Below are 24,723 nucleotides of genomic sequence, written 5' to 3'. Positions count from 1 at the left end.
CCTCCCCCTCTCCAGGCCCCCACCAGCAGAGGGGAGCCGCCGACGGGAGCCGCCGTCCGGCTCCCCGGCCCCCCAAACAAAGGACCCGCCGGGTCCTAGTGCCCGCCTGCTCCGTCACCTTCGCGCCTCCGGGTCCTAGCGCCGGCTCACCGCCCGCAGCCCACCCTGCCCACCTCTGCTGCTGTCGGTGGCCAGTACCTGCCCCCACATTTGATTGCTTTTCTCTTTCTCTTCGCCTCCTGTCCTCTAGTTTCCGTTCCTCCTGCACCTGCCTAGGGCTTTCCCCGTCTGCAACAGTCCTCTCCACGTGTTTCCCACGCACCCCACTTCTGTGCCCCCCTCCCAACCCCCCTTGTTCCTTCGCCTTCTGCCCCACACCTCCTGCTCCTCCTCGGCGTTTGCCTGCCGATTGCAGTGCTACTGGACCCCCCGCCCCCTCCGCATTAGTTCGTCGGTCCATCCATCAATCCATCCTCCCTTCCTCCCTCCTTTCGTCCATCCATCCCTCTATGCCTCCAACCCTCAGTCCTTTCCCGGGCCTCTTGCCCTCCCTCTTGGCTCTCTCCCCTGTCCCCCACCTTCTCTAGGCCCCTGAGTGCCTTTAGTAAGCGGGCTGACAGCCCCTTCTGCTGATCTTTGTCTCCTGGGCCCCAGGGGGCACCTGGCCTCGTGGCCTTTGGGGTGACAGCAGGCATCACAGCCCTGAAGAAGTTTGCAAGTGAGAAGAGGTGGAGGAGGAGACCGCATGGAGCGGTCTCTGATGACACTTGTTCTCCTCTGAGACATCCGACTCCCAGCTCCGTTCTGTCCATCACTGCATTAAACGGACTTAAGAGTGGGAGCTGCCCCTTGTCTCTTGCATGCCTAACCCACTACCCATCATATCTGGAGATTATGTAAGACTGTCAGCGATCTTCTCATCCTAGAAAGGGGCAAATGTATTAGTAGGCGTTACAAGCACATCTAAGTGGAAGCCCTGGCCACCCCAGGACTACCCCATGCTGGGTGGGCAAGGATGGGGCCATTGTCAGGGTCTGGGTCCTTTGAGAACCGGAAATGGAATCAGACGGGTTTGGTGACTCAGAATTGATTTTTTTTTCCAAGGGACAGGGAGGGGGCGTAGAGGAGGGGAGGGGAGAGGAGTAAAGTAGGGGGATGGGGGAAAAGCTGCTTTGCACAGCTAAGATGTTTTTGTCATCAACCCAGAAACTGAGGTACAAGGGCAACCCTTGCCCAAAGCCCTCCTAAAGAGAGGAGGAGTTTGCGTAGCTGACCAACGGGACTTTGAAGATGCCATAGGACCCTCCCCCCCCATACAGCAGTTTTTGTGCTCTGTGACCATCCTGTCAATGCAGGACCTAAGAAGCTGGGTGTAACTTTGTCAATGCCATGGTAACCCAAGTAGAACAAAATTGCATTCATAGGGTTGGGGTCCTGGGAGAGTATCTGTTTGGTAAGGCACAGAGAAGCAGAAAGGACCCATCTGAAAAACTTCAAGAAGGGATTTGTAAATCTACAGTAAAATATGTTAAGGATTATTTCCCATTAAATGGGGAAACAGGCCCAGAAGGAGGTCATATTTACCCACAATCACTCAGCTAGTCTGAGTGGCACCCTGAATTGCACTTTGGAGTGAAGGGTCCATAGGAAAGGTGGCAGGATCCCTCCTAAGGGAATCAGCTCATTCCAGAGATAGCAGGTAAAGGAAGAATGGGTGCTTGAGAATGACCCACTGAAAGGTTCTCCAAGTGGTCCTGAGCATCAGGAGCTTGTTAGGGAGTGTGGGCTTCCTACTGCTTGGCTGCTGGTGCTGGTTGGGTACAATGGGGCTTCTGGGGTAGGGGTGGGCTTTCTGAGCTGTATTTCTCCTCCAGGGGCTGAGTTGGAGGAGAGTAACAAAAACACAAAGAAGTTGGATGCCATGACCCTGATTAAAGAAGGTGGGAGTTGACTCACATTAGGGCTGGGGCCTGGGACAGACAGGAGTGCGGGGATGTGGAGGTGGGGGTGGGGGGTGGGTAAGTATCTTCTGAGTTGGGGGTGGGAGTGCTCTCTGATCATACAGGGAAACCCTGGGATCCCCAGCCCCAGTGATAAGGGCTTCTGTCATTGCAGACATGTCCATCTTCGGGCACTGCCCTGCCCATGACGACTTCTATTTGGTTGTGTGTAACCACTGCAGCCAAGTGGTGAAGCCTCAAGCTTTCCAGAAGCACTGCGGTGAGGGGAACCCTAGGGAGGAGATAGAGGGGATAGGGGAAGGTGGAACATGGAACTCTGAGGACAGGGCCAGTTGGGAGGTCACTTGGGTAATGGGAGAAGTCCCTAGAGATCAGAAGGCCATGGGGTTGGCTTCAGAGGAGTGTGGCGGGTCAGGGTGATTTTTTGAGCAAAATTCTAGCATCTAGCTAGGGGAAAAGCTAAAAGATTCAAGAAACTGGGTCCTAGAATTTTGAGTCTTGAAGGCTCACATTCAGGCGGGAAGACAGAAAATTTAAAATCTAGGCTTGGGGAATTCCAGAGTTTGTATCGTGGGTCTGTGAGCAGGGCTAGGAGGTTGGGGAAGGAGGCAGTTGATACCACTCACCTCAATTACTCTCTCCGCCTCCTGGTGACAGAAAGAAGACATGGGCCCCTCAGCAAGCTTTATGCCCGGGCCCCACCCCCACCTCCAGCCCCTGCCAGCTCTCAGAAATGCCATGTAGTGAATGGGCAGGGCCCAGCTTGTAGGGCCCCAGGTTCCACCAAAACCTCCAGGGAGAAGGGCCAGGGGTCCCGGAGTCGTGGCCACCATCCTCCTGACAAGACACAGAAGGACAACCTCTGGTAAGGAGAGGCTGGAGACTCCCTGAAACCGGCCTTGACCCTGATCCTAACCCAGGGAGGGGTTAACACAAATGGAGACAGCTGTGGGGCCATGGGCACTGCTCACAGCGGGAGGCAGCCAGCTCTCCCTGCTGCTCCCTTCCATATGCTCCAAGCAATATGGGGTCCCCTTTTCCCATGTTCTGTATCCCTGCTGGAGCCCACCCAGATCCCAGGGCTGGGAAGGAGATGGCTCCAGGCTAGAGTCCAGGGCCCAGGCCCAGCCCCCCAGTGCCCCCAGCCCACACCCTCTCTTCATGTGTAGCCTTTTCGTGCCTGTGGTGAATCTGGAGAAGATGTCCAGTCTTCCGAAGCCCGATGGACACGGAATCAGGGTGGCCCCGCCCTCTGCTTTCCTCAGTCAGCCTGGCGGCCTGACCAAGGACTCCCCTGGAAAACCCCCCATGGCACCCCCTTCTAAAGAGCCTTCTGGGAGAGAGAGCATCGAGATGACCCCCAGCGAGGGCCCCAGTCACCGGGCTGAAGGCAGCCCTCCTGAAAAGGAGCCTGGTGGGGCCAGACTGCCCCCCAAAACCCACCGGAAGATGGCTCGTGAGTAGTCATGGTCTTGGGGGTCAGTAAGGTAGTGTGGGGACCCTTTCGGACTGCTTTGTCCTTGGACCTGGTGGAAAGGGGTCAGGGACCCTGATATTCTAGATCCATCACTGGTAGCCAGGACATAGGAGCCCCTGGGTCACCCCTTGTTGTGGACACATGCTTGAACTCCTTGCTTTCTAGGAAGCCTCTCTCCAGCCCAGGTCTCCTGATCGAGGCTAAGGGAGCTTATGCCCAAGCAGGTGAAGGTATTCTTCCTCACCCTGGGCTGTTGACCTTTAGCTCTTTTCTCACCTAGATCCGGGGCACCAGACCCCTCCCACTGCTGGTTTCTCTGGCACCCCACATACCTATGGCTGCTTTTGTTTCTTGATACGTGTTGCCCTGTTTTGGACTTGACATTGCTAAAGGGAGTGCCTGGGCTGGGCATGGGGACAGGGATGGTTCTTTTGCCCAGCACAGAGCTACTGGTGGCGGGAGGAGTTTCTCTGCAAGGCTGCAGCCCTGGACTTGAAGGCCAGAGGCTCTTGTGTCTCAGGCTCAGCTCTCCCTAGGCCTTTCCTTGGGAGGTGACCTTGGGGTTCACAGGAACTGTTTTCCCCATAGGGAAGGAATGCGACCTCAACAGGCAGTGTGGGGTAATAAATCCAGAGACCAAAAAGATCTGTACCCGTCTGCTGACCTGCAAGGTAATCCCAGCCCCACTGCACCGTGAGGGAGGATAGCACAGACATGGGTCCTGGGCAAGGAGAGAAACCATAGTGTTAGCCAAGATCCAGCTCAGAGGGTGGGGGTAAATAAGGCTCCAGTGAAGCAAGGGGAGAGGAGGCTGCCCCCAGCGGGCCCACGGTGGGAACAGTAGGTAGGGGTGGCTTCCGGATTGCTCCACTCCATTGGAAGGTTCTGCCCCTTTGGAGGAGTGAAACAAAGACACACAAAGACACCCACAAACATACCCATACCCCCTCTCTCCACTTGCCCAGCCTAGAGCACCCTGCTGCCCCTTACTCCTGCTCAGCTCACACCCCCTCCCTGCCCTTCACCCTGCTCTATTCTAGATCCACTCGGTGCACCAGCGCCGGGAGGTCCAGGGCCGAGCCAAGGACTTTGATGTGCTAGTGGCAGAACTGAAGGCCAACTCTCGCAAAGGGGAATCTCCCAAGGAGAAGAGCCCAGGGCGCAAGGAGCCCACTCTTGAGCGCCCCTCCCAGGAGCCCCCCTCCTCAGTCCAGGTTGTGGCCACAGCTCCCCCCAGCAGCACCTTCTCTGCTCGCGCCAAGCAGACCTACTCATACTGTGCACTGCCCAGGTAAGTCCAGGATCCAGGCCCCCAGCTGGGGACACTTGATCCGAAGCCATCAGGGACCCAGGGAGTCTCACTCCGCCCTGAGTTGGGGGGATACCTGGGGCCCCTGGTAGTGGTGTGGAAGTAGGGGACTCCTGGCTTCTAAACCAGCATACCATAGCACCTCAGCCTCTCTGTAGCGTGCTGGTCCCAGTACCTGGGATGAAAACACTTTCTCAGCTGCTTCTAACAGGCCAAAACTTGTAACTGGGGAACCGAAAGGGTCAGGGTCCTGGGTGAGGCAGTCCTACTGTGTATTCATTCACTGGCCCCTTCGTGTGCAGAGGCTGCGCTGGAGCCCGGGGAGAGCCTGCCTTACTGAAGGAGACACACGCATCTCTGCCTGTAACACAGGGGGCAGACGCAAAACAGGCTCAGCTCACAGACAGGCTCACAGGAATATGTGATGCGAGAAGGGGGTTGAGAGGATTGACTGGGCTGACCAGAGCTGGGTGCAGTTAAGCTCAGAAGATTTTCTGGAAGAGGCAAATCTGGAACAGATTTCCCCCTGAGGAGGCAGGGCCTGGGAAGTGAAGGGGCTGGGAGAGGATCCCTTGGGAGCTGTGGCCCCTGACCTTTCCAGCTCTTACTCTGTGAGATCTGTTGTCCCCTCCCTTCCTGTCCTCCTTCCTCTTTGTCTGACTGCCCAGCAGGGTGTCTGCCCTGGCTTTTTGAGCTTGGCCAGTTCAGGGACACCTCACCCTGACCCACTCCCGTCTCAGTCTCATCGCCCTCACATCCCCTTTGGCCCTTCCAGGTCCCGGGCCTCCTCTGAGAGTGAGTTGGATGATGAAGGCCCCTGTGGTGGTGATGGGGACCCAGGCCTGTTCCCCTTTCCCCTGCCCCGGGGTGGGGCCCAGGCCTCCAGCGAGGAGAGTGAGGAGGAGGGGACATCTGACGACCTCCACCTCCCCCCTGACTGCCATTATGCAACCCGGCCCCCGCGGCCACAGGCGGTAAGGACCTGGGGCAGGGACCAGGGGTGGGGGGTGGCCCAGCCCTCCTGGCCCACAGCGTGGGGAGGAGGTCAGATCCCTTGTACCGGAGGCCTCCCTGCATCCCAGGCCCCACTAACCATGGACCTTCCTTCTTCCTCTAGTTCTGCACCTTTGGGAGTCGGCTGGTGAGTCCAGGATGTTACGTGTTTAGCCGCCGGCTGGACCGGTTCTGCTCAGCACTGAGCTCCATGCTGGAACGGCACCTCAGCTCACATATGTGGAAGTGAGTCCCTTTGGCCCAGAACTTCCCTCCCTAGACCTCAAGCCCCAGATATACATGGGCTCCAGAAGCCCCAATTCTCACATAAATATGGATGTGGTTTGGCCATTTGTCCAGAAGACCCCAGGTGGAACCAACAGGAGGTGGGGAACCTCGGCAGCCTGAAGCCCAGCTAAGGCAGGGCATGGGTGGGTGGTCTGGGAAAGAATCCTGACTCTCAGCCATCAATCCCGGTACCTCTTGGGTGACTAGGGATGGGGGATGTCCAAACTGAAATTGGACATGAGGTTCTTAGTGGGTCTGTATACTAGTTTATGCCTGCTCATCCCTGTTCTTTCTTCCTAACCCTCAGTTCCAGTGTCTCCCAGCAGATGGCAGCAAGGCCGGGGCTCTGTGGGCCATTTCTAGGTGGGGCACAGAGACTGGTGTATGTTGGTAGGGAAGGCCTCTTGTTTGCTGGGCATCACAGTGAGCTCTCTTTCTGCTGCAGGAAGATCCCACCGGCGGCTGAGCCTCCATCCCACCTTGTCAGCTCCCCACTCTCTGCTCCCCTGAGTCCATCCACTACTGGCAGCTGCCCCCGCCTCCCTGGCCCACCCCTCAGACCCGCCTGCCCAGCCTCCACGCCCCCCGCCAAGGACAGCCTGGTCCCCAGCTACCCTGCAGGCTCTCCCAGCGTGGCAGCTGCCTGCAGCCAGGCGGAGTGCATGGGCGGCAGCCAGGCCATTACCTCACCACTGCCCGCCAACACGCCGTCCCCATCCTTCAGCAAACTCCCGCCTTCCAAGGCCAGCAAGTCGTCCAAAGGCAAGGACGGGGCTGAGGTGGAGGCCCCTTCTCGGAAGCGAAAGTTATCCCCAGGCCCCACTACTTTCAAACGGACCTGCATCCTGGACCCCCCTGGAAAAGGCAAACCCTCTGGCTGCCGGGGCCTCTCGGCCAAGACGAAAACAGCCCTGGGCATGGGGCTTAATGGGACAGTGGGACCAAGAGTGAAGCGGGCCGGGCCCCTGGACTGCCGGGGTTCCCCTCACCAGCCCCCTACACCAGTCAAGGCCTCTCAGCTGGACAACCTGGGAGCAGCTGGACACTCAGCCAAGGCCCTGCCAACCAACTGCCTCTCTGAGGAGGAGGTCGCCAAGAAGCGGAAAAACCTGGCCACTTACTGCCGGCCAGTGAAGGCCAAGCACTGCCAGGCTGGCGCCCCTGCTGATGCGGCCTGTTCTGTGCGCCGCAAGAAGCCGGGTCCAGCCATGGCCTTCGAGGAGAAGTGTTCTACACTGAAGGTACCGGCCCAGCTCCCTGAAGAGCATGGGCAGGGAAAAGTCAGGATGGACGAGGGTAGAATACACAGTGGGAACCTGACACAGCGAAGGTGCTAAGTAAATGTTTGTGTAGGGAAGGGATGAAAGAGGAAATTGAGAGTTCCTGGGCCATCTTCTCTAGGGAGAGTTAGGTCAGCTCTTCAAAAGGTAACCCAGTTTTTTTTTTGATGGGCCTTCCTCCATCTCCAGCCCTCTCCCTTAAGCTGAGGAGATGCTGCCTCTCCTCTGCCCCCACCACCACTTCTGTTTTCATCAAAACACTTTCTGGATTGGTTGTGGCCCTCGCACCAGGAACTAGAGCTATCTCTGTCCCCTGAAGGAAAGGCAGTTGGACTCCATGAACTCTGATGGGAAAGGTTTGGGCAATGGAGTTGAGCCTGGGTTGCTGAGCCCTGGCCCAACACACGCTGGGCAGCAGGGTGGGTGGGCTGGTCCAGTTCATTGGTTGTGCCTCTGGGCATTGGGGCATGCAAGGGCAGGAACACCATGCAAGGTCCACACATGCACATCTGCCCACCTTGTGCATGTGCCCACTTCCAGATCTTCAGGGGCCAGGTGAGTTTTCCAGGGTTTCTGGTAAAACCGGCAGCCACGTTTATATGCCTCTGCTGATGCAGCCCTGGAGTAGCCTGCTGTGGGCTAGCCACACGGTCTCAGCCAGGAGGGACTTACTGGCCGGGAGAAAGGGGAGGCCATTCCAGTTCAGGCATGGGCCAGATGCACACCAAATCTTCCAGAGCAGGTGTTGGGCCGTGCCCCACGTGTGTGTGCATGGGTGTTCTCAGGCTGTCCCTATTGGGCTGGCTTTCATCTTCCCGCTCACCCAGCCTCCCTCACCAGCCCAGCAGGAGGAAAGCAAGCTTTAGCTCTAATGGTCCACACAGTTCACTGGGTAGGAGGCCTGCTAGGCGCCCCCCTCCCCCACCCCCAGTCTGACCATGTCTCTTGCCTCTTGTCTTCTGCAGTCTAAAGCCCATTAACGAGAAAGTGCCTGCCCGCTGCGATGGAGCCGCCAGCACCTCCTCCCCTCCAGATCCGGGCCCCAGGCTGCTGCCGCTTTTTATAACTTTATATTATTTTTTTTAAGAAAAAAAACTCTTTAAAATACCTCAAGACTGTCTCCCTGTTCTGTTGCTGCTAAGAAAATGTAAAAAGAGAAACATAGGAAAGGAAGGAAAAAGATGTAATAAAATGAGCGTCCTTGCTGTCCCCATCCACACTCCAGGAGGCAGAGATGATAGGCAGTTAGACTCCAGCTCCCATCTCTTGCCTGCAGAAGTCTCTTATGCTCTTATATTTTTGTCCTTTTCAACAGTGTGGAAGTGGCTGGGGTCTGTGTCATGGGGGCAGTCCTCTCTCTAGATAAGATGATGAGGCATATGGCTCTGAGTGAGAAAGGCTCGCCAAAATCTGTCCCAGAGATGACTCCAGTCCCACTGGGAAGGGAAACCTGCCTGATGTGGCAGGGAGCCACACCTCTGGCTCTACTCTCAGGTCTTTGCCCTGAGGGTCTGTGGAAGTCAGCCAGGGCCCTTTTCCAGTCTTCAGCAACCCTGGGCCTCCCTCCTGGCTCTGAATTATTGCCTCAGTCTTCAGCTATTCCTGCCCTTCCCGCCTCTCACTTAGCAGCCTTATTTTCTCAACCACTCTGGGGGGGGCTCAAATTGAGTTGGTAACTGCTCGAAGGTAACTGCCGTGATTTCTGTGGGACAGCCTGTTCTGGTCTCTCTGTGGCCTCTGGGTTTGCCCTTCAGAAGGGGTAGGGGCTCTCCCAGGTAGGCCTCCTTAATGTGAACCACACCCTTTTGGAGGCAGGAAGGAGAAAGGTATGATCACTTACAGAACTTCTGGTGTGGGAGGCAGCAGGAATGTGGGAGGACCTGGTCCCTCAGGATCACCTGTCTCCCCAGGCCTGAGCAGATGCTGTGGAGGTGGGAAGGGCTGGGAGTGCCCTAGTTCTTCCCTTTATCTCACTGGAGACTAGTGCACGTCCCTCCTTTGGTACTCAAACTTGAACTCGCCAGGCACAGGGCATTATTTTTTTGGTCTTGTCCTTTCCAGCTCCTTGCTTTGGGCAGAAAAGACTCTCCTATTCCCTTAACAAGACAGAAGGGATGGCAGGAGGGTGTAGGCAGGCGGACTGGTTTCACACTCTTGGTTCAGTGTACGAGGTTTGTGATTGGGGTTTGGGTGGAATCAGTTGCCGTAAGTGTAATTTTCACAGGCTACTTGAGGCGCAAGTCCTTGTGGACAGAAAGTTGCAAATGAGGTTGACCGAATAAACCAGGCTGGTCGCCTGCTATCGGGTCCCCTGCTGCCCCTGGGGCTCTGTAGGGCCGACGCGCTTTCCCCCCAGCCCACAGAGGGCGCTGTGGGCGAGTTCGCCGTACTGCCGGCGGCGGCCCGGGGAGGGGCCTCTCCCGCTGTCGCGGCCGCCTCCGCGATCGCAAACCCGGAAGACGCGCTTTAGCGGCTGTGAGTGTGCGCCGGCCCGGCCATGCAGGCCTTGGAGGTAGGTCTGGTTCCCGCTCCAGCGAGGGAGCCGAGACTGACCCGCTGGCTGCGGAGAGGCAGTGGGATCTTGGCGCACCTGGTGGCTTTGGGCTTCACCATCTTTCTGACTGTGCTGTCCCGGCCGGGAACCAGTGAGTGTGCAAGGCGGGGCGGGGCCAGGAAAGGGGGCGGAGCCGGGATGCTGGAGGAACTGTGCCTGGAGCGCTCGGAGACCCGGCGTGGGGACCCCCGCGGTCTGGGGGCGGGCGTATTGTGGAGGGGTAGTAAGGGCGTGGTGGGGCGGGGCCCCGGGAGGTGGGTCGTGGTAGGATCCGGCTCTGGGTGCTGAGATGGAGAGGCAGACACTGAACTGAACTCAGTTCATCAGAAGCAGAGACCCTCATGGAGAATACACGCAAAGAAAGCCAAGGTCCATTCTAGGACTGGGCTGACAGCTGCGAGGTGCCGAATGGGGAACCCAGGCCAAATTGTATATTTGTCCCCTTGGTTGGTCAACGTAAGGCCCCTTGGCTGCTCCACTTTGCACGGAGTTCCTGATTGCAGCTGGGGATAGTACAGTGCCCTTTCCCCTGTAGCTGGATTATTTGGGCTCCAGCCAGCCACAGGGGCAGAAACAATGGTGCCCAGCCATCAGTCTGTTCTCTTTGATTCTTAGGTCTTTTCTCCTGGCACCCTGTATTCATGGCCTTGGCGGTGAGTTTGGGCTTCTTTTCTGCAGCTGATTCATTGGAATATGCCCGTAGGGAAGCATCCAGCATCGAAGGCTCAGAGAAGTGGGGGGAAAGAGCAAGGGTCCCATCTTTCTCTGCACAGAGAAATCCTATGATTGGGAGACATAGAGGGCTGGGCTGTAGTTAGCTATGTCAAGTGGTTGAAGGGGGTTGGGAGAGTATGGAAGACGTATCTTCCTCCTCTAGGGTCTGAAAGGAGAGAGTAGAAGGGGTATTGTCCAGTCACCCCTCCCTCCACCCCCCTGACCCTTTCAAAGTTCAGGAAGAAGGTTTTTTTTTTAATATTTATTTTTGAAAGAGACAGACAGAGCACGAGCAGGGGAGGGCAGAGAGAGAAGGAGACACAGAATCAGAAGCAGGCTCCAGGCTCTGAGCTGTCAGCACAGAGCTGGACGCAAGGCTCAAACAAGATCATGACCTGAGCAGAAGTCAGATGCTTAACTGGCTGAGCCACCCAAGCACCCCCAGAAAGAAGTTTAACATTTGCTAAAGATTTGCTTAACATTGGTCAAGAAGTGGGAATCATTGCCTGTGGAGGAGTAGGAGGTGGGGCATGGATGTCAGCCTGAGTGATAAGCCTTCCACTCCAGTGTCAATTCCTCATTGTGCCCAGAAATGCTGACCTGTGATGCAGGAGGTCCCAGTGGGAGTTCTTTAGCCTCCACCGTTGTCCTCCCTGTTTGGATGTCTGAGAGCACCCCCTTTTCCTTCGGTCTCCAAGCTGGCCTGAGGCTCACCGGCCCTCTCCTGTGTTCACAGTTCTGCCTCTGCATGGCCGAGGCCATCCTGCTCTTCTCGCCTGAGCACTCCCCGTTCTTCTTCTGCTCCCGAAAGGCCCGGACCCGACTCCACTGGGCAGGACAAACCCTAGCCATCCTCTTTGCAGCCCTGGGCCTGGGCTTCATCATCTCCAGCAGGACCCGCAGTGAGCTACCCCACCTGGTGTCCTGGCACAGCTGGGTAGGGGCTCTGACGCTGCTGGCCACTAGCGGTCAGGCACTGTGTGGGCTCTGCCTCCTCTGTCCTCGAGCAGCCAGGGTCTCAAGGGTGGCTCGCCTCAAGCTCTACCATCTGACTTGTGGACTGGTGGTCTACCTGATGGCTACAGGAACAGTATTCCTAGGCATGTACTCAGTGTGGTTCCAGGCCCAGATTAAAGGTGCAGCCTGGTACCTGTGCCTGGCACTGCCCCTCTATCCAGCCCTGGTGATCATGCATCAGATCTCCAGCTCCTACTTGCCAAAGAAGAAAATGGAAATGTAAGTTCCTCCGAACTCTGAATGTAGGTGGGACACTTGCCTTGGACTTAAGTGTTTTCTCTGGTGATCTTCAAGGGATCCACTTCAGAAGTGGTAGGGTTTTTGTACTTTTTAGCTGGACCAGGGGCTACAGAAACCCAAACTGCTATTGCTGACGATGATCCACGGAGCCAAAATGGGGAAACATACTGGGTGCAAGTGGAAGGTGATGGGGGGAGGGTGAAGCCTCCACTGTTGATGGGAGACAGAAGTGTTGGGTGGTGGTGGTGATGGTGTCAGCAATCATTTCTTGCCTATGCTCCTGATGGAGAGTTGGGGTACAGTAACTTAATGAATGAGCACAGTGGCTCTTTCGGTCTGTTTGAGAAAGCAGTGTGGAGAGAGCCCATGGGCTATGGTTCCTGTAGGCTCTGATGTGCAACCTTAGGCAAGTCACATGTCTCAGGACCTCAGTTTCCACATCTGTGTCATGGGTGAGTTTCTAAACAATCTCCCAATATTCAGTGTCTGTCAGGTTGATGCCACAGAACACTCTCCCCGCTCCGGAACAGTGGCTGGACCACTAAGCAGACTCAGGATGTGATTCATATATTTGCTATTCTCTTATCCCTCTGAAGGGACAGGTCTGCCCTTGTGGCCTTCCAGGAATCTGTGCCGATTTGGCCCCTGGACTAGGGCACAGAAAGGTCAGGTACTGTGGAAAGAAGGGTCCCGTGTGAGGCTCTCTTGAACTCCAAGACAGTAAAGGCACTAAAGGCACTTTAAAGCTTTTGAAGGAGCAGAAGGGCATTGGCTTAACCACGCCTCTGGCTCCTGGCTGGGCGTCTCAGCTCAGCTAAGAACTTCTCCAGCCCACCTCGGAATCTGGGCTTGAGGGCTGCAGGACGTGGGTTTGCACCTTCCCCTGACATGCATTCTCAGTGGCAAAGTATTCCTGAGCATCTCATGTTTTGCCCTTCGAAGGGCTCACGCCTTAGCACATAGCTTTGTGGAGGTATTCTGAAACTTTTAGAACAAAATAAGAGATAAGGAAGAGGGGAAGGGAAGGGCATTTCTGGTCTAGGGAAAACAGCCTCCCTGGTCCCCCTCTGAGCTAAGCTCTTCTCAGTTGCGGTCTCTTGCCGGCTCTGTGGTGTAGGAGGGGGCTGAGTTTGGTGCCAGTTGGCAAGAAAGGGCTGGCCCCCCTTCCCTGCAGAGACCTGCCTTGTTCCAAACTGAAGGTAGTTCTCCAGACCGTTCTCAGGGGTGAGGGCTGGATGCCAGACTGGTACACTGTGATCTGACTGGGTCGGGGAGATGGGACCGCTAGATCATGGCAAGGCCTGAAGACGGTCAAGCCAGTAAAGCTGATGTTGAGGCAAGCAGAGACAGCTCAGGAGACACTCTGGGAAGCCTGGATATAGGGGCTGGAGCTGCAGGTTCCAGGAGCAGGGCAGGCGTTTCCTAGATGGCAATAATTTAGATGTCCCAGGTCTTCCTAAGATGTAAGACCTCCCTGTCTGGGTGGCTTGGAAGCAAGGAGGTTGGTATGATTTAACAATCCAGGAATTGGGACCGCAGGGGCATGAGCGTCCTCTGAGTGGATCTCACCGGGTCAGATAGCATCTCCAGGAGCTCTCCAGACCCAGAGCATCTACAGGGGGCCTCTGCTGTTCAGAGAGTGATTGTCCCTGTCTCATTGTCTGCTCTTCTCTCTCAAACTACCCAATGTAGTCTGAGCTTGGAGGAGATGATTCCTGGGGCATTCTTACCTAGGGTCACTTGGATCAGGGATTCCATCTCCTCTTTCCCCATCACAGCCAGTGCTGGGAGTCCCATCCTGTCTACAGCAGGGTGACAGGACTGGGTGAGGTTCGCCCGCTTCTGTGAGCCAAGCAGGCAGCGCCATAAAGCCTGAGCCTGCCTGAGGTGTTGCCTCCTCCCAGGTGGTGCGGGGGCTGGTGGGCGGGTGGGCAGGCGGGCTGACAGCCGGCAGTTTGCGTGGGCAGTGCCAGCTGATGTCTATTCCCAGCCCTCGGAAGAAGGAGGAAGTCATTTATATTCTGCAGGAGGAAGGGGCCCCAGCTGTCACCTCTCTGACCAGGCGGCCTGAAGGGCAAGGGCACAGGGCTGAGAGGAGGGCACAGGTGGTCTGCTTAGCCTGGCTGCACTATAAGGGGTAGGTCACCAGGAGGAGCCCTTCTTCCCGGTCGACCAGATTGTGGGGGGACTTCCGGCCCCCCTTCTCTGCATCTCCATCACCACCTGCCCTCACATCCTGGGCCAGCAGCTGGACAACTATTAGATCTCAGTGCCAGGGCACTCTTCCTCCAGCTGGGATCTGGGTGGCTGCCTGCTACATATGCCTCCTGCTTGTGTCTTTCCGCCTTCCTACACCCTCTGTTCCCCCCACCTCTCTGTGTCTCCCCATCTGGGATGGTAGCTGGGCTCCTCAGCAATGAGGCCTTGCTTCTTGGGGAAAGAAGCGAATGGCTGCCCTTTTGCCCTTGTCCCCTGGCTGGGGAAAGCTGCTAGTAGTCAGCCTGTACTGCCTTTAAAAAAAAAAAAAGCCAGGGTGCTCAAATTTAAAAAAAAAAAAGCATGTCATTTGCACAGATTTGCATATCAGTCTCACTAAGACTTGATTCCAAATATGATATTTTAAACTCAACCTTGAGGACATTAGAAATATAGATGTTTTTTGTAACCAAATCCAAATGGTAACAGGATTACCAGTCTGGGTTCAGACATCCCCCCGCCCGCCAGCGCCCATCTTTCCGTAATGGCTCCCCTTGAAGCCCCCACCAGGGCTGGGCTTGGTGTTGAAGGCAGGAGCCCTGTGTCTAAGGAATTCTTCCAGCCTCACCGTCTTGGCTGTTTAAGCCGCACCAGAGGTAGGCCGCTGTCCCTTGCCAGCCTGTTTCTCCTCTCCCTGCCATGTCACAGGGCAGACTGCCTGTCCCAGTCCCTCACACCTGTGCCTGTCCCTTCTTACTCATGGTCTCCACCCTTCCACCTCCCAGCATGGCTGCTCTGGGTCTTGTTTTTCAAACCTCACCATGGGAGATCCAGGCCTCCTCCCTGAGCCAGCTGGCTGCTGTGCCGAGGCCTGTTCAGAGTTAATAATAATTATTAGCCGCACTGTACTGGGGCCTTTCAGCTCCAGGGCCCTAGGCACTTGCAGGCTGAGTCAGCCAGCCCTCATGTCCTCTTTCTGGGCAGCTAGAGTGTAATGGAATGGGGAGCGGGGTGGTCAGAGTCTCACTCTCTAGCCATGGCTTGACGCTGCTTTCCTCTCGAAGTGGGCCCTGAGTTTCCTCCATGGCCTTTTCACCTGATAAAGATCAAGACGTGGGGAACACAGGGGCACCTGGATGGCTAGGTCGGTTGAGCTTTCGGCTTCAGCTCAGGTCATGATCTCATGGTTCGTGGGTTCGAGCCCTGCATCAGGCTCTGTGCTGACAGCTCAGAGCCTGGAGCCTGCTTCAGATTTTGTGTCTCCCTCTCTCTCTGCCCCTCCCCTGCTCACGCTGTCTCTCTCTCTCTCAAAAAATAAAAACATTAAAAAAAAAAGATGTGGGGAACACAGCGTAGGCTCCCCTAAGAGTGGCCGTGGCGGTTGTTGACCCTGAACCTCCAGTACTCCTGTCCTTCCTTCTGTTATCTGGCGTAACTTCCAGAGGACACCCTGGTCTTGATGCCCCAGGCTCAGCATTTCTGGTGGCCCTCTGCAGCCTTAGGGAGTGGGGAGGCTTCTGGGTTAGTGCTCTGCCGCTCCTGTATCCGGTTGACGAAAGGGCCTGTGCACCATGCGGTGACAAAGAAGCGCATTGACCTGGGAGCCGGGAGAGCTGCAGTCTGCATTTGCCCAGCTCCTATCACTGGTGTGGCTGTGGGTAAATCGCTTACTGCTTGACCTACCTCACAGGGATGTTGTGAGGGTCTGATGAGAGAATGCATGTTAACAGGCATTGGAAAGTCCAAAGCATTAAACAAATATAAACAGGTATGTTCTTGTCCTCGACTCTTTCACTCAGCCTGCTCTGGGTTTGATGCTTCTTTTAGGGAGGCAATAAACAGTTGTGATGCTTAGGGAAACCAAGTCCCCGACAGCTGTGTTGTCAGCCATCCCCAGAGCGCGCACACACACATTTCCACCTTCTAGATGCAAGGTCAGCTCTCCACTCCTGTCAGGAAAGCCACCGTTATGACGCGGCAAAGCCAGCCCTCAGTGCTGCTGATTTCAAGGCATGGATGGGGCTGATTGTTGATCAGGAAACCAGTGCAGCTGTCCCCTCATCCAGCCTGAAGTTCCTGGAGCTGGTCTGTCTCAATCTTTCCTGCCTAACTCTGCGATGCTGAGGGAAAAGTGGAGCAGACACGCCGGGGAGGCAGGAGCAATAGTAAGGGACACAACACTGCCACCCTGACTCTCTGGTGTCCCCTGTAGCCCCAGGCTGAGCAAGGCCCGCCTCAGGCCCTCACAGCAGGCTCTGGAGATGCAGAGCTGACGCGTGGTCCCAGCTTGTTCGAAGGTTCTTTTCTCTTCCCTTCCGTGTCACAGGCTCTTGGAGTAGAATCACAGTCCTCTCCTCCTCAAAGGACTTTATTGGGATTAAAACACACACACACACACCCCATGACAGCAGTTCTATTTAAATGTTAAATTAGGGGAAGGATACTTTCTATTCCATTTTAGAACTGCCAGCAGTCTGCTGGGAGTGCACAGAGAGGCAGGGACAGCAGCAGCGCAGAGGCTCCAGTATTCAGTTTTTTATCTTCATTGTTCTCTTCCTATCCTGGGATCCAGCAGTGAGAGGCTCGTCAGGCGTTGTGGGCAGAGCCTCGGCGGTTCTCACCAGCACAGGTGCAGAGCAGATATGGGGACATGCCGGAGGACAGGACCTCAGCACTGCCCTGGGGGGTGGTTTGAAGTAGACAGTCCCCAGCACTGGGTGAAGCTGAAAGCGGACCCAAGTTACATCCAGTAAGACAGCCTCCCTCCTAGGTATCCACCCAGAAGGCTTGGCTTGTCACCAGTGTGCAGGGAATAAGAGTCCCAGTTTTTAATCTACCCGCTATTGTCAGAATTTCCCAGATGATTTAACCTCTGCTAAAAGCAGATTAAATAGCTACTTCAGCCCATTCCATGGTACCAGAGGATTCAACTCTCTGTCTTACTGAGTATACATGAGGGGCCCCCAGCACCCCTCTCTTTAAAGCAGGTTGTGAGTTATCTCCATGGGGTTTCTAAGGATTCCCGGAACTGAGCTGGGCCTTTCTAGCTAGACCCCACCCAAAGCAACCTATAGCCAAGTGAGAGAGCAGTGGAAGGTGAGGGAAAAGCAGCACCTAGTTCTGTCCAGCTACAGTCTTCCCACCTCTTGTGCCTGTTTGCACACATACACACACATGTGCATACACACACCCCTAACTTTAGGGCCAATGACTGTCACCTTCTGCACACCAGTGCTGTAGGGGGCCTGGCAGGCTCCCTGCAGGGCTCCGTGTCCTGGCTTACAGAAGGATGGTTCTCAGACTGTGGTTCCCCGCCCTCCATGTGTGGGACAGTAACCACACTGACATAGACTGGAAAGCCTCAGGGCAGGTCTAAGTACCTTTGCCACTCGGTGTTTTCCTACCTGACAGCGTATAAGCCTGCTGAGGCACCTGCTTTAGCCTTCCCCTCTCATGCCCCAGGAGAGAAGCATCCGGCACAGGCTTGCAGTAGCCAGACCAGAAAAGTCAACCTTCTTACTGCATAGGCCCGAGCCTTTTCTACAGTGCAGAGGAGGAAAAGAGCTTCATGGTAGCTTCCCGGGAGATACGGTAAGTGCTGTAAGAACCACAACTGCAGAAGGGAAGGAGAGGAGACGTCAGATGGAAAGGAGACTAGGCTGGCCCGTGCAACTGAACCTTCCACTTCTGTTCTACAAGGCAACTGTCCTGTTAGTCTCCACCACTCCGCCAAAATGCCACCTGAAAGGAGCCGACTGCTACGAGACATGGCAGACAAAACTGCACGTCTTGGCCAGAATCTTAGGGAACTTCTTGTGGTTTGGGGATGGGAGTGGGTTGGGGTGCAGCCACGGCCTTGGGAGATAGGAGAAGGGAGCACCCAAACTTCTCAGGCTCAGAGACAGGGCTTGGCACAGGCCATGACAGGGGAGAACTTCCAGCAGTCTTCCCAAACCTGTTCTCTTTACTGGCGTCCTCTTCTGGGCCAACGTCAGCCACAGCAAAAGCTGCTTTGAAAAGATGAACAAATGCTATTTAAATGTAGACTATGGGGGCGCTCTGACACCAACCTCTGCCATTGCGCTGATGGCCAGCGCTGATGTGTCTGATGTGGCTGGAGTGAGGGCTCTCCATCCCCTCACCACTTTGGATGCTCCTCATGAAGAAAACAAGACAACGATCCAGACAGCGGAGGGCTGCCCTCTGGTCAAGATTTTGTCAATGTAGGAAATTAGGTAATGATTCAGACTCATTTCTTTTTTCCTTATACCATCTCCTCTCCCCTTTTGGAATCTGCCACAACAATCCCCTTTCAGAAGTGCCCAGAGAATACCCAAAGAATTTGCATGTTCAGAGTTTAGTAGAATCCAGTCCAATTCCGGATAGACGATCTGTACCAAGAACCTGGGGTTGCATTTCTCTGTTCTATGCAATGCCTAGGACATGCTAAACTGCCAATGAATATTAACCTGTCCATTCAATGAATATACTTTTAGCCAAACTTAGTTACCATTTATAGCATGAAAAAATACAGGTAATAATCAAAATACTGAAACTCAGCTGCTTTCCACCAATTCTTTTAATCCAGTCCAAGTGATTTTCCATAGCGCAGTTAGTAGGCTTCATCCAGACTTTTAAGAGAACTTTGTGGGGAGGCAGCCTTCCTCCCCAGGGACCTAGGAACACTTCATTATCTACAGGCTGTAGTCCCAGGTAAAGGAATTTCTAAACTCTCTCCTGCTAGTCAGTGACATTTCTTTTGAGAATCCTATTGGGGTGGGAAACTATGGTCTGCTGACCAAAATCAGCCCATTGCTGGGTTTTGTATGATCTGTGAGCTAGTAAGAGCTTTAACATTTTTAAATGGTTTAAAAAACTCAAAAGCCATGTTAAAACTACATGAAATTCAAATTTCAATGTCTGTAAATAAAGTTTTACCAGAACAGAACCATGATCATTGGTTGATGTACTGTCTATGGCTGCCGTCCTCACAATGGCCCAACTAAGTAGTTGTAACAGAGAGTGTATGGCCTGCAAACCCTGATGTATGTACTATCTGGCTCTTTACAGAAAGAGTTTGTTGACCCTGGTCCATTTTCATGCCTGGATGTGGATTCTACCCTTGCCTTTATAATAGCATTTAAATATCCTCTCCTTACTGAAGCCGCAAGCTTCTGAGGTAGAGCAAGCCCCACCCACGGGCTGAAAAGATAAATAAACCAGTCACAGACTATGCCAGAACAGAGACTCAAGCCAGGTTTAATGATCATTGTCTAGTGTTCAGAGCCCAGAGGCTCCAAGGTCTGCCAGCCCGGGTTGTACATAAGTGGGAGGGATAGGGTCCCGGACACTGGGAAGCCTGCTTGCTTTGCCAGCAGGGCTACAAGGAAGTACAGAGGAAAGAACACACAGAAAATTGGTATCAGTCGGCTTTACTGTCCCCAGCTGGGTATACTCTCTTCTGGCCCCTTCCTAGGAGCCCCATAAATACAAGCAAAGAAAAAAAGATCACAAATAATCACATAGACAGATTGTAGAGCCCTGTCATATTCTGTCTCCAGGGACACCTGCTTCCTGGGAGACATGTCTGGTTAATGGGTGCAAGGTGGGGGGAAGGGGGGGAGTGATTTCTCAGCCTTTTCTTATAACCAGACCTGGCAGTTTCCTACATAAGGTTCTAGTGAGCTTACATATACCAAATACCTAATCCCCCAAGTAGAAAGCTGCCTTTGGGTTCTAGCAACTGAAACCATGGGAAGAGGCTAATCAGCCAGGCACATGTACCAGTCTCTCAACCGAGGGGCCTACCTAGTGGATATGGTAAGAGACAGGGCCTTGGGGCCTTTTCCTGGTCCCTAAACTGGGTAGGACTCATGAAGAGAATGGCCCTCCTAGTCCTCAGGAACTCAGAATGCTCCAGAAGCCCAACTTCATTTGACTTTTAAAGATTCTCAGAGCCCTAGGTGGTGCCTAGCAGGAAGCTGCAGCATGGAGATGAGATTTTTCCCAGGTTCCCTAGTAAGTCTGAGGAGGGAGGCCTGGTTCCTAGAGCTCTATCAACAAAATCCCCAGAAGTCTCTGGAACCTACCCAGACAACTTTTCTTTTACGCCCCTGTCTTTCCAGGGCAGTTAATACAGGGACAACAACTTTTAGCTGCTTGCTCCCTCACCAGTTTCCTTCTGGGTCGGTCACTCACCTACTTCTACATTTATTTCTCACAAAAATTGACTTTAATGCAAGGAAAGTTTCTGAGGGATCTGAGGATCCAGCTAGCTCTTCATGGCCCCTTCTCCCCAGGTCCCCTGACCTGTGGTTCTCCTAACCCCAGCCTCTGCAGAGAAGTTATCTGATGCCAGGGAATTGTGAGTAAAGCTTCAGGCAGTTCAGAAATTAAAAATACAAGAGTTGGTGTTTGGGGAGCCTGGTGCGGTCACTGTCTCGCCTACGGGATACAGAAGTTGTGTGCATGAAGCTGTGTATGGAGGCGGAACCCACTCTGACAGGGGGCGTTAGTGGGGACTGAAGAGTCACTGTCCTGGTGGAGGTCAAGGTGCTGGTGTGCATGCATACCTATGAGCGTGCATACCTGGGAGCATGCAGGTACTTGAGGGAAATGCTGCACCTCTCCTGACAAACGAGGTTACTAATTAAAGGGTGGACAGCAGTCTTGACATCCCAGGCACAGACTGGGGGAAGATGTTGAGTTCCCGTCCCCTTTCCCAATCTCAACAGGCAGCAGGAGTCAGGCCCTCCTAGCAAGTGGCCCTCGCCCACAGATCGAGGACATTTTTTGGAGCCTAAAAAGCAGGTCAGAAGGCTAACAGATCTGGAGAACTTCCAGGGGCCAGGGGACTTGGTTGGGAGAAGGGAAGACACTGAAAATGAACGTCAGAGGACATTTTCACTTGTGCCCTGCTCGTTCCCTTGCCAACACTCAGAGCACCTGTCTCCCAGGGCCTGCAGTATAGGCAAAGGGTGCAGTCATCTGCAGACCCTAAGAATTCTGCAACCTTGGACGGAATGGAATGTCGGGCCTGTTCTTAGGTTCCTCCGGCCTGACCGCCACAACTGCACAGACCTCTGGCTGAGAGCGATAGAGGTGGCAGAACTTTCCTTCTGGAAGTTTAGTGCCACAGTCTCTGTTACAAGGCTGCTTGGAACCTTGTGGAGAGGGGCCGGACTCTAAGCTGCACTCTGCCTTGCCATTCTGGGGCAGAGACCACCCAAGCCCAACCCCTGGGACGATGAAATCCCGCACTTTGTCTCTGCAGTAGGGTGAGATCTAAGATAGGAGCAAGGCTGCTTTGTCAACATAGAGAAACTACGTAGCCGGTTTCCTGCATCCCCAAGCACAGTGTAGCCCAGCTGGGGCCAGACTGCCCAGGGTTCCTCCCTTTGCAGAGCAGCAGCTTAGGGAAAACTCCAACCCAGATGAGCTTGCTAAGAAGCCCGAGAGAAGAGATGGCAAACACGGGAAATCAGGTACGTCCAGCTGGATGCTACATGAGAGGCTGATGTACCCTCCTCCACCTGGTGTGAGGCGGCCCGCTATCCCACATCTGTGACAAGCACCCATACAAGCTCTGCCTCCAGCAGCCCCTGCCCTGGTCTGACACACAGGTGCTGGGAACCAAATGCTAACCAAGGGTTTCACCAACCAGGGACTTAGCAAATCTGGAGCTTCTCCCCCATCTATAAGTTTCGTGCTGGCACATATGCTGTGACGCAGGCCCCTGCATTCATGCTGTATTCCTTCGTGCCACTGGTTCCGGGACAAGGGACAGATGCTGCCTCTCACATTGTTGCCTGTCAGATACGGCAACAGGCCAGGCTCCTGCAAAGACCCATCCATCCAGGACTCATCGGGAAAGAGAGGCATTAGTGGGAAATCTCACAATAGCATCAGGGAGCATTATTGATTGAGGCCTCAGCCTTTTCCTGACTCATTTTCCCAAAGGTTTCCAGGGTGACTTCCTGGCCAAAGAAGATACTACAGCTCTTCCCCAGTGTCGCTCCTATGGAAGATCCCCCTACGCCCCCCCGCCCCCCGCACACAACACTGCTGGTGTGGGTGGGTAGAGATAGAAAAAAATTTTTTTTTTCCCCAAATGATTCTCTCTTAAGGAGCTAGGAATGATCTCAAAAAAGTTTCAGGAATCTACTCTTCCCCCCACCCCTTCCTCATTCCCACCCAACTCAGACATGCTCCTCTTCCTCTACCACACTGAGAATTCCCAGGGCTTTGGGTAAGGGTGTAGCACTTGCCTAAGGATTGACATATCCAGGTTTGAAAATCGTGGCAGCCACACCCCGGTTGAGGTCTATGCCAGCTATTGTACCCGTGACCAATTCCCTTGCGGTCAGGGGGAACCCACTCCCTTGGGCAGCCAGCCCTCTCTTCCATCCCCTCATATCCTTCAGGGGTGCATTACCTCTCCTGGGGCAGAATCTCCCCACCAACCCATCCTGCTCACACCACAATGGGTGTATCAGAGAAGACCGAGCTGACCGATTCCGGATCCGACATCCTCCTCTGGCCTTTGCCTGTCGCCTCGGGCACTGGCAGGGTGTTGCCAGGCTTGAGCTTGCCATTTTGACCCTGCCCGGGGCCAGGAGGCTCCAAGAAGGCCACCCGCCGGTCAAAACCATCATCCTTGTCCCCACCGGCCATGGGATCGTGATTGGGTGTGGTACTAAGCATGGAAGAGCTGAGGCTGTCTCCTTGATGGCTGGATGGTTTTTCGACACCCCGGCACCAACATCGGCAAGGGGTAAGGTACAGGTATATGAGGACCAGGACCACACTGAGGATACAGCCCACTAGGGTGGTATAGGCTGTGTTGAGGGTGTCGTGGTGTCCGTGCAAGGTGAAATTATACACTTTCAACTCCACAGACAGGGTCTCATTGAAAGCCTCCCCCATGGCGTAGCAGGTATACACACCACCATCCTCAACCTGCACCTGGTGGAAATGAAGACTGCCGTCCTTGGACACTGTCACCGTGCCGTTGGCCACCTCATCTAGCACCCGTTCATTGCTTGGCGTCACCCACACCTTGGTCATCCCCTGCTGCTTGGTGTCACACTTGATGGTCAGGGTGTCACCCAAGTGGGCTTCCCAGGCACGCTCCTTGTACTCGCTGCAGTTGAGGAAACTCAGGTTGAAGACGTTGTGCAGCTTTTTGGAGCTCATACAGTACAGGTCCTCCTGAAAGTCCATCACGGAGCTCAGCTGCCGGTACTGCCAGTGCGAGAAGAGCTGGTAGAGCTCACAGTCGCAGTGCAGGGGGTTGTTGTGCAGGTACAGCCCGTTCTTGACCCAGGCGGGCAGCTTCTGCAGGTCGGGCAACGGCAAGTTCTTCAGCTTGTTGGAGGAGAGATCCAGGAGTGTCAGTTTGGGGAGCTTGGCGCCTTCCTTGACCAGTTCCAGAGGAAAGCGGGAAATCTGGTTCTGGCTCAGGTAGAGTTTCTGCAGCTGGGCCATGTCGTCGAAGGCGCAGCGGTCCACGGCCACGATGTGGTTGTTGTAGAGCAGCAGCACCTCCAGCGCTTGCAGTTCACTGAACAGGAACTCGTCCAGCGTCCGGAGCTGGTTGGAGGAGAGGTCCAGGTAGCGGAGGTTGGGCACTGGGGAGAAGGCCTCGGAGGAGATGAAGTTCAGGTGGTTGTGGCTCAGCAGCAGGGACTGCAGGTGGACCAGGCGCGTGGGCGTCCACTCGGCCCGCAGGCGGCTCAGGTTGTTGTGGCTGAGGTCGAGCAGGGCGGTGTAGCTGGGTAAGGAGTGGGGCACGCTGGGCAGCTGCTGCTTGGAGCAACTGAGGATGTTGCTGGCGCACAGGCAGGCGGCAGGGCAGCTAACCACGGGCCGGGCGGCCCTGACCACCTCAAAGAGGAGCAGGAACAAGGACAGCAGCAGGAGCCAGAGGCCTCGCGGGTCGCGCTGGGGTTGCATAGTGTCACTGGGAAGGGCGAGGAAGGCCACCAGGAAGATCTGGGAGGGAGTCACCCGGGCATGTTCTAGTGAGATAAGGAAGGCAGGCTCACTTTCACTACAGGCTTAAGAGAGAGAGCACGGGTTTGTGATCACCAGCGCCTCTAAAGGGAAAAGCTGACCCTTCCTCCTCCCCCTCACCTTTTCCCTCCCCGCCCCCCCCCCCCCACCTCTGCGTTGGGCCAGAGGCGGAAGAAAGAGGTGCTGGGTAGTTCCCAAGCGCGGTGCAGGCAGTGCGCTCAAAATACTGGGCAGAGGAGGAGGTGAGCGCACGGGCCTACCGGGCTGGGGTCACAGGAGTGTAGGATGCGGGGTATGCCCGGGACTCTTAGGAGCTGTCGGTTGCACAGGGGTTGCAGCGGGTTTGACGGCAGGGTCAGCAGGGCCGCTGGGGAGGAGCCGAGGGAAGGTCACCAGGGCACCGACTGGGCAGGGCGCCCACTGACAGGGCTGAGGGTTCCCGGGGCCTGTGGGGGCGGGCTCCCCCCGGGACCGCTGGTCACTGCACCTGCTCGGCAAGGACGTGTCTCAGCCCATGGCGGGTCCGGGAGCTCCGTCGCGGCCTCCCCCGGCGGCGCCTCACCGGCCGGCCTGTCGCGGCGCCCGCCTTACGCAGGGGCCCGCGCCCGGCCACATCGCCTCCCGGGGACTTGCGGGGCTCCGCTCCGCCGCGCCGCCGCCTCGACCGCCGCGCCCGCGAG

General features: G+C 55.3%; 3 protein-coding genes and 1 long non-coding RNA gene across 10 annotated transcripts in view; 3 read left to right on the top strand and 1 right to left on the bottom strand.

Moving 5' to 3' along the window:
- The first annotated feature begins 746 nt into the window (after positions 1–746).
- ATXN7L2 (ataxin 7 like 2) lies at positions 747–8,421 on the top strand. 4 transcript variants are annotated; one of them, XM_029947540.1, is made up of 11 exons: positions 747–896; positions 1,875–1,940; positions 2,116–2,220; positions 2,619–2,826; positions 3,227–3,417; positions 4,027–4,109; positions 4,479–4,729; positions 5,523–5,721; positions 5,865–5,986; positions 6,474–7,269; positions 8,274–8,421. In XM_029947540.1, the coding sequence occupies exons 2-11, from the start codon at positions 1,922–1,924 to the stop codon at positions 8,286–8,288; spliced, it is 1,989 nt and encodes a 662-aa protein (XP_029803400.1). In that variant the 5' UTR covers positions 747–896; positions 1,875–1,921; the 3' UTR covers positions 8,289–8,421. The 4 variants fall into 4 exon arrangements, with proteins under 4 accessions (XP_029803400.1, XP_029803399.1, XP_029803401.1 ...); XM_029947539.1 differs by having other exon boundaries at positions 748–896; positions 3,131–3,417; XM_029947541.1 differs by lacking the exon at positions 2,116–2,220 and having other exon boundaries at positions 748–896; positions 3,131–3,417.
- Positions 8,422–9,718: 1,297 nt separating this feature from the next.
- On the top strand, positions 9,719–14,398 carry LOC115299993 (cytochrome b561 domain-containing protein 1). Of its 3 annotated transcripts, none has more exons than XM_029949540.1 (3): positions 9,719–9,953; positions 10,478–10,515; positions 11,313–14,398. In XM_029949540.1, exons 1-3 carry the CDS (start codon positions 9,806–9,808, stop codon positions 11,814–11,816), a joined length of 690 nt encoding a protein of 229 aa, XP_029805400.1. In that variant the 5' UTR covers positions 9,719–9,805; the 3' UTR covers positions 11,817–14,398. The 3 variants fall into 3 exon arrangements, with proteins under 3 accessions (XP_029805400.1, XP_029805402.1, XP_029805403.1); XM_029949543.1 differs by having other exon boundaries at positions 9,767–9,820; XM_029949542.1 differs by lacking the exon at positions 10,478–10,515 and having other exon boundaries at positions 9,719–9,820.
- A 4,862-nt stretch (positions 14,399–19,260) lies between these two features.
- On the bottom strand, positions 19,261–24,697 carry AMIGO1 (adhesion molecule with Ig like domain 1). Of its 2 annotated transcripts, none has more exons than XM_029948800.1 (2): positions 24,531–24,697; positions 19,261–24,087 (listed from the first exon to the last, which is right to left on the bottom strand). In XM_029948800.1, exon 2 carries the CDS (start codon positions 23,981–23,983, stop codon positions 22,502–22,504), a length of 1,482 nt encoding a protein of 493 aa, XP_029804660.1. In that variant the 5' UTR covers positions 23,984–24,087; positions 24,531–24,697; the 3' UTR covers positions 19,261–22,501. The 2 variants fall into 2 exon arrangements, with proteins under 2 accessions (XP_029804660.1, XP_029804659.1); XM_029948799.1 differs by having other exon boundaries at positions 19,261–24,048.
- Positions 24,206–24,723, top strand: part of LOC115299434 — a 5,475-nt gene continuing 4,957 nt past the window's right edge. Inside the window, exon 1 of the long non-coding RNA XR_003912182.1 lies at positions 24,206–24,285. This is a non-coding gene — a long non-coding RNA (uncharacterized LOC115299434). The remainder of the gene's footprint in view (positions 24,286–24,723) is intronic.

This window comes from Suricata suricatta, chromosome 8 (genome assembly GCF_006229205.1).
Source record: "Suricata suricatta isolate VVHF042 chromosome 8, meerkat_22Aug2017_6uvM2_HiC, whole genome shotgun sequence".
NCBI lineage: Eukaryota > Metazoa > Chordata > Mammalia > Carnivora > Herpestidae > Suricata > Suricata suricatta.
Note: the sequence above shows the minus strand (reverse complement) of the source record. Positions and strands in the feature narration are given on the sequence as shown.

Bases quoted from the DNA above. Each gene is read 5' to 3' on its own strand.
- ATXN7L2 (XM_029947542.1), top strand. The intron at 2,221-2,618 runs GTGAGGGGAACC...TCCTGGTGACAG, and splicing joins AGCTTTCCAGAAGCACTGCG to AAAGAAGACATGGGCCCCTC. The intron at 3,418-4,026 runs GTGAGTAGTCAT...TTTTCCCCATAG, and splicing joins AACCCACCGGAAGATGGCTC to GGAAGGAATGCGACCTCAAC.
- LOC115299993 (XM_029949540.1), top strand. From the start codon at position 9,806: ATGCAGGCCTTGGAGGTAGGTCTGGTTCCCGCTCCAGCGAGGGAGCCG. The intron at 9,954-10,477 runs GTGAGTGTGCAA...TTTGATTCTTAG, and splicing joins GCTGTCCCGGCCGGGAACCA to GTCTTTTCTCCTGGCACCCT. The intron at 10,516-11,312 runs GTGAGTTTGGGC...CTGTGTTCACAG, and splicing joins CTGTATTCATGGCCTTGGCG to TTCTGCCTCTGCATGGCCGA.
- AMIGO1 (XM_029948800.1), bottom strand. From the start codon at position 23,983: ATGCAACCCCAGCGCGACCCGCGAGGCCTCTGGCTCCTGCTGCTGTCC.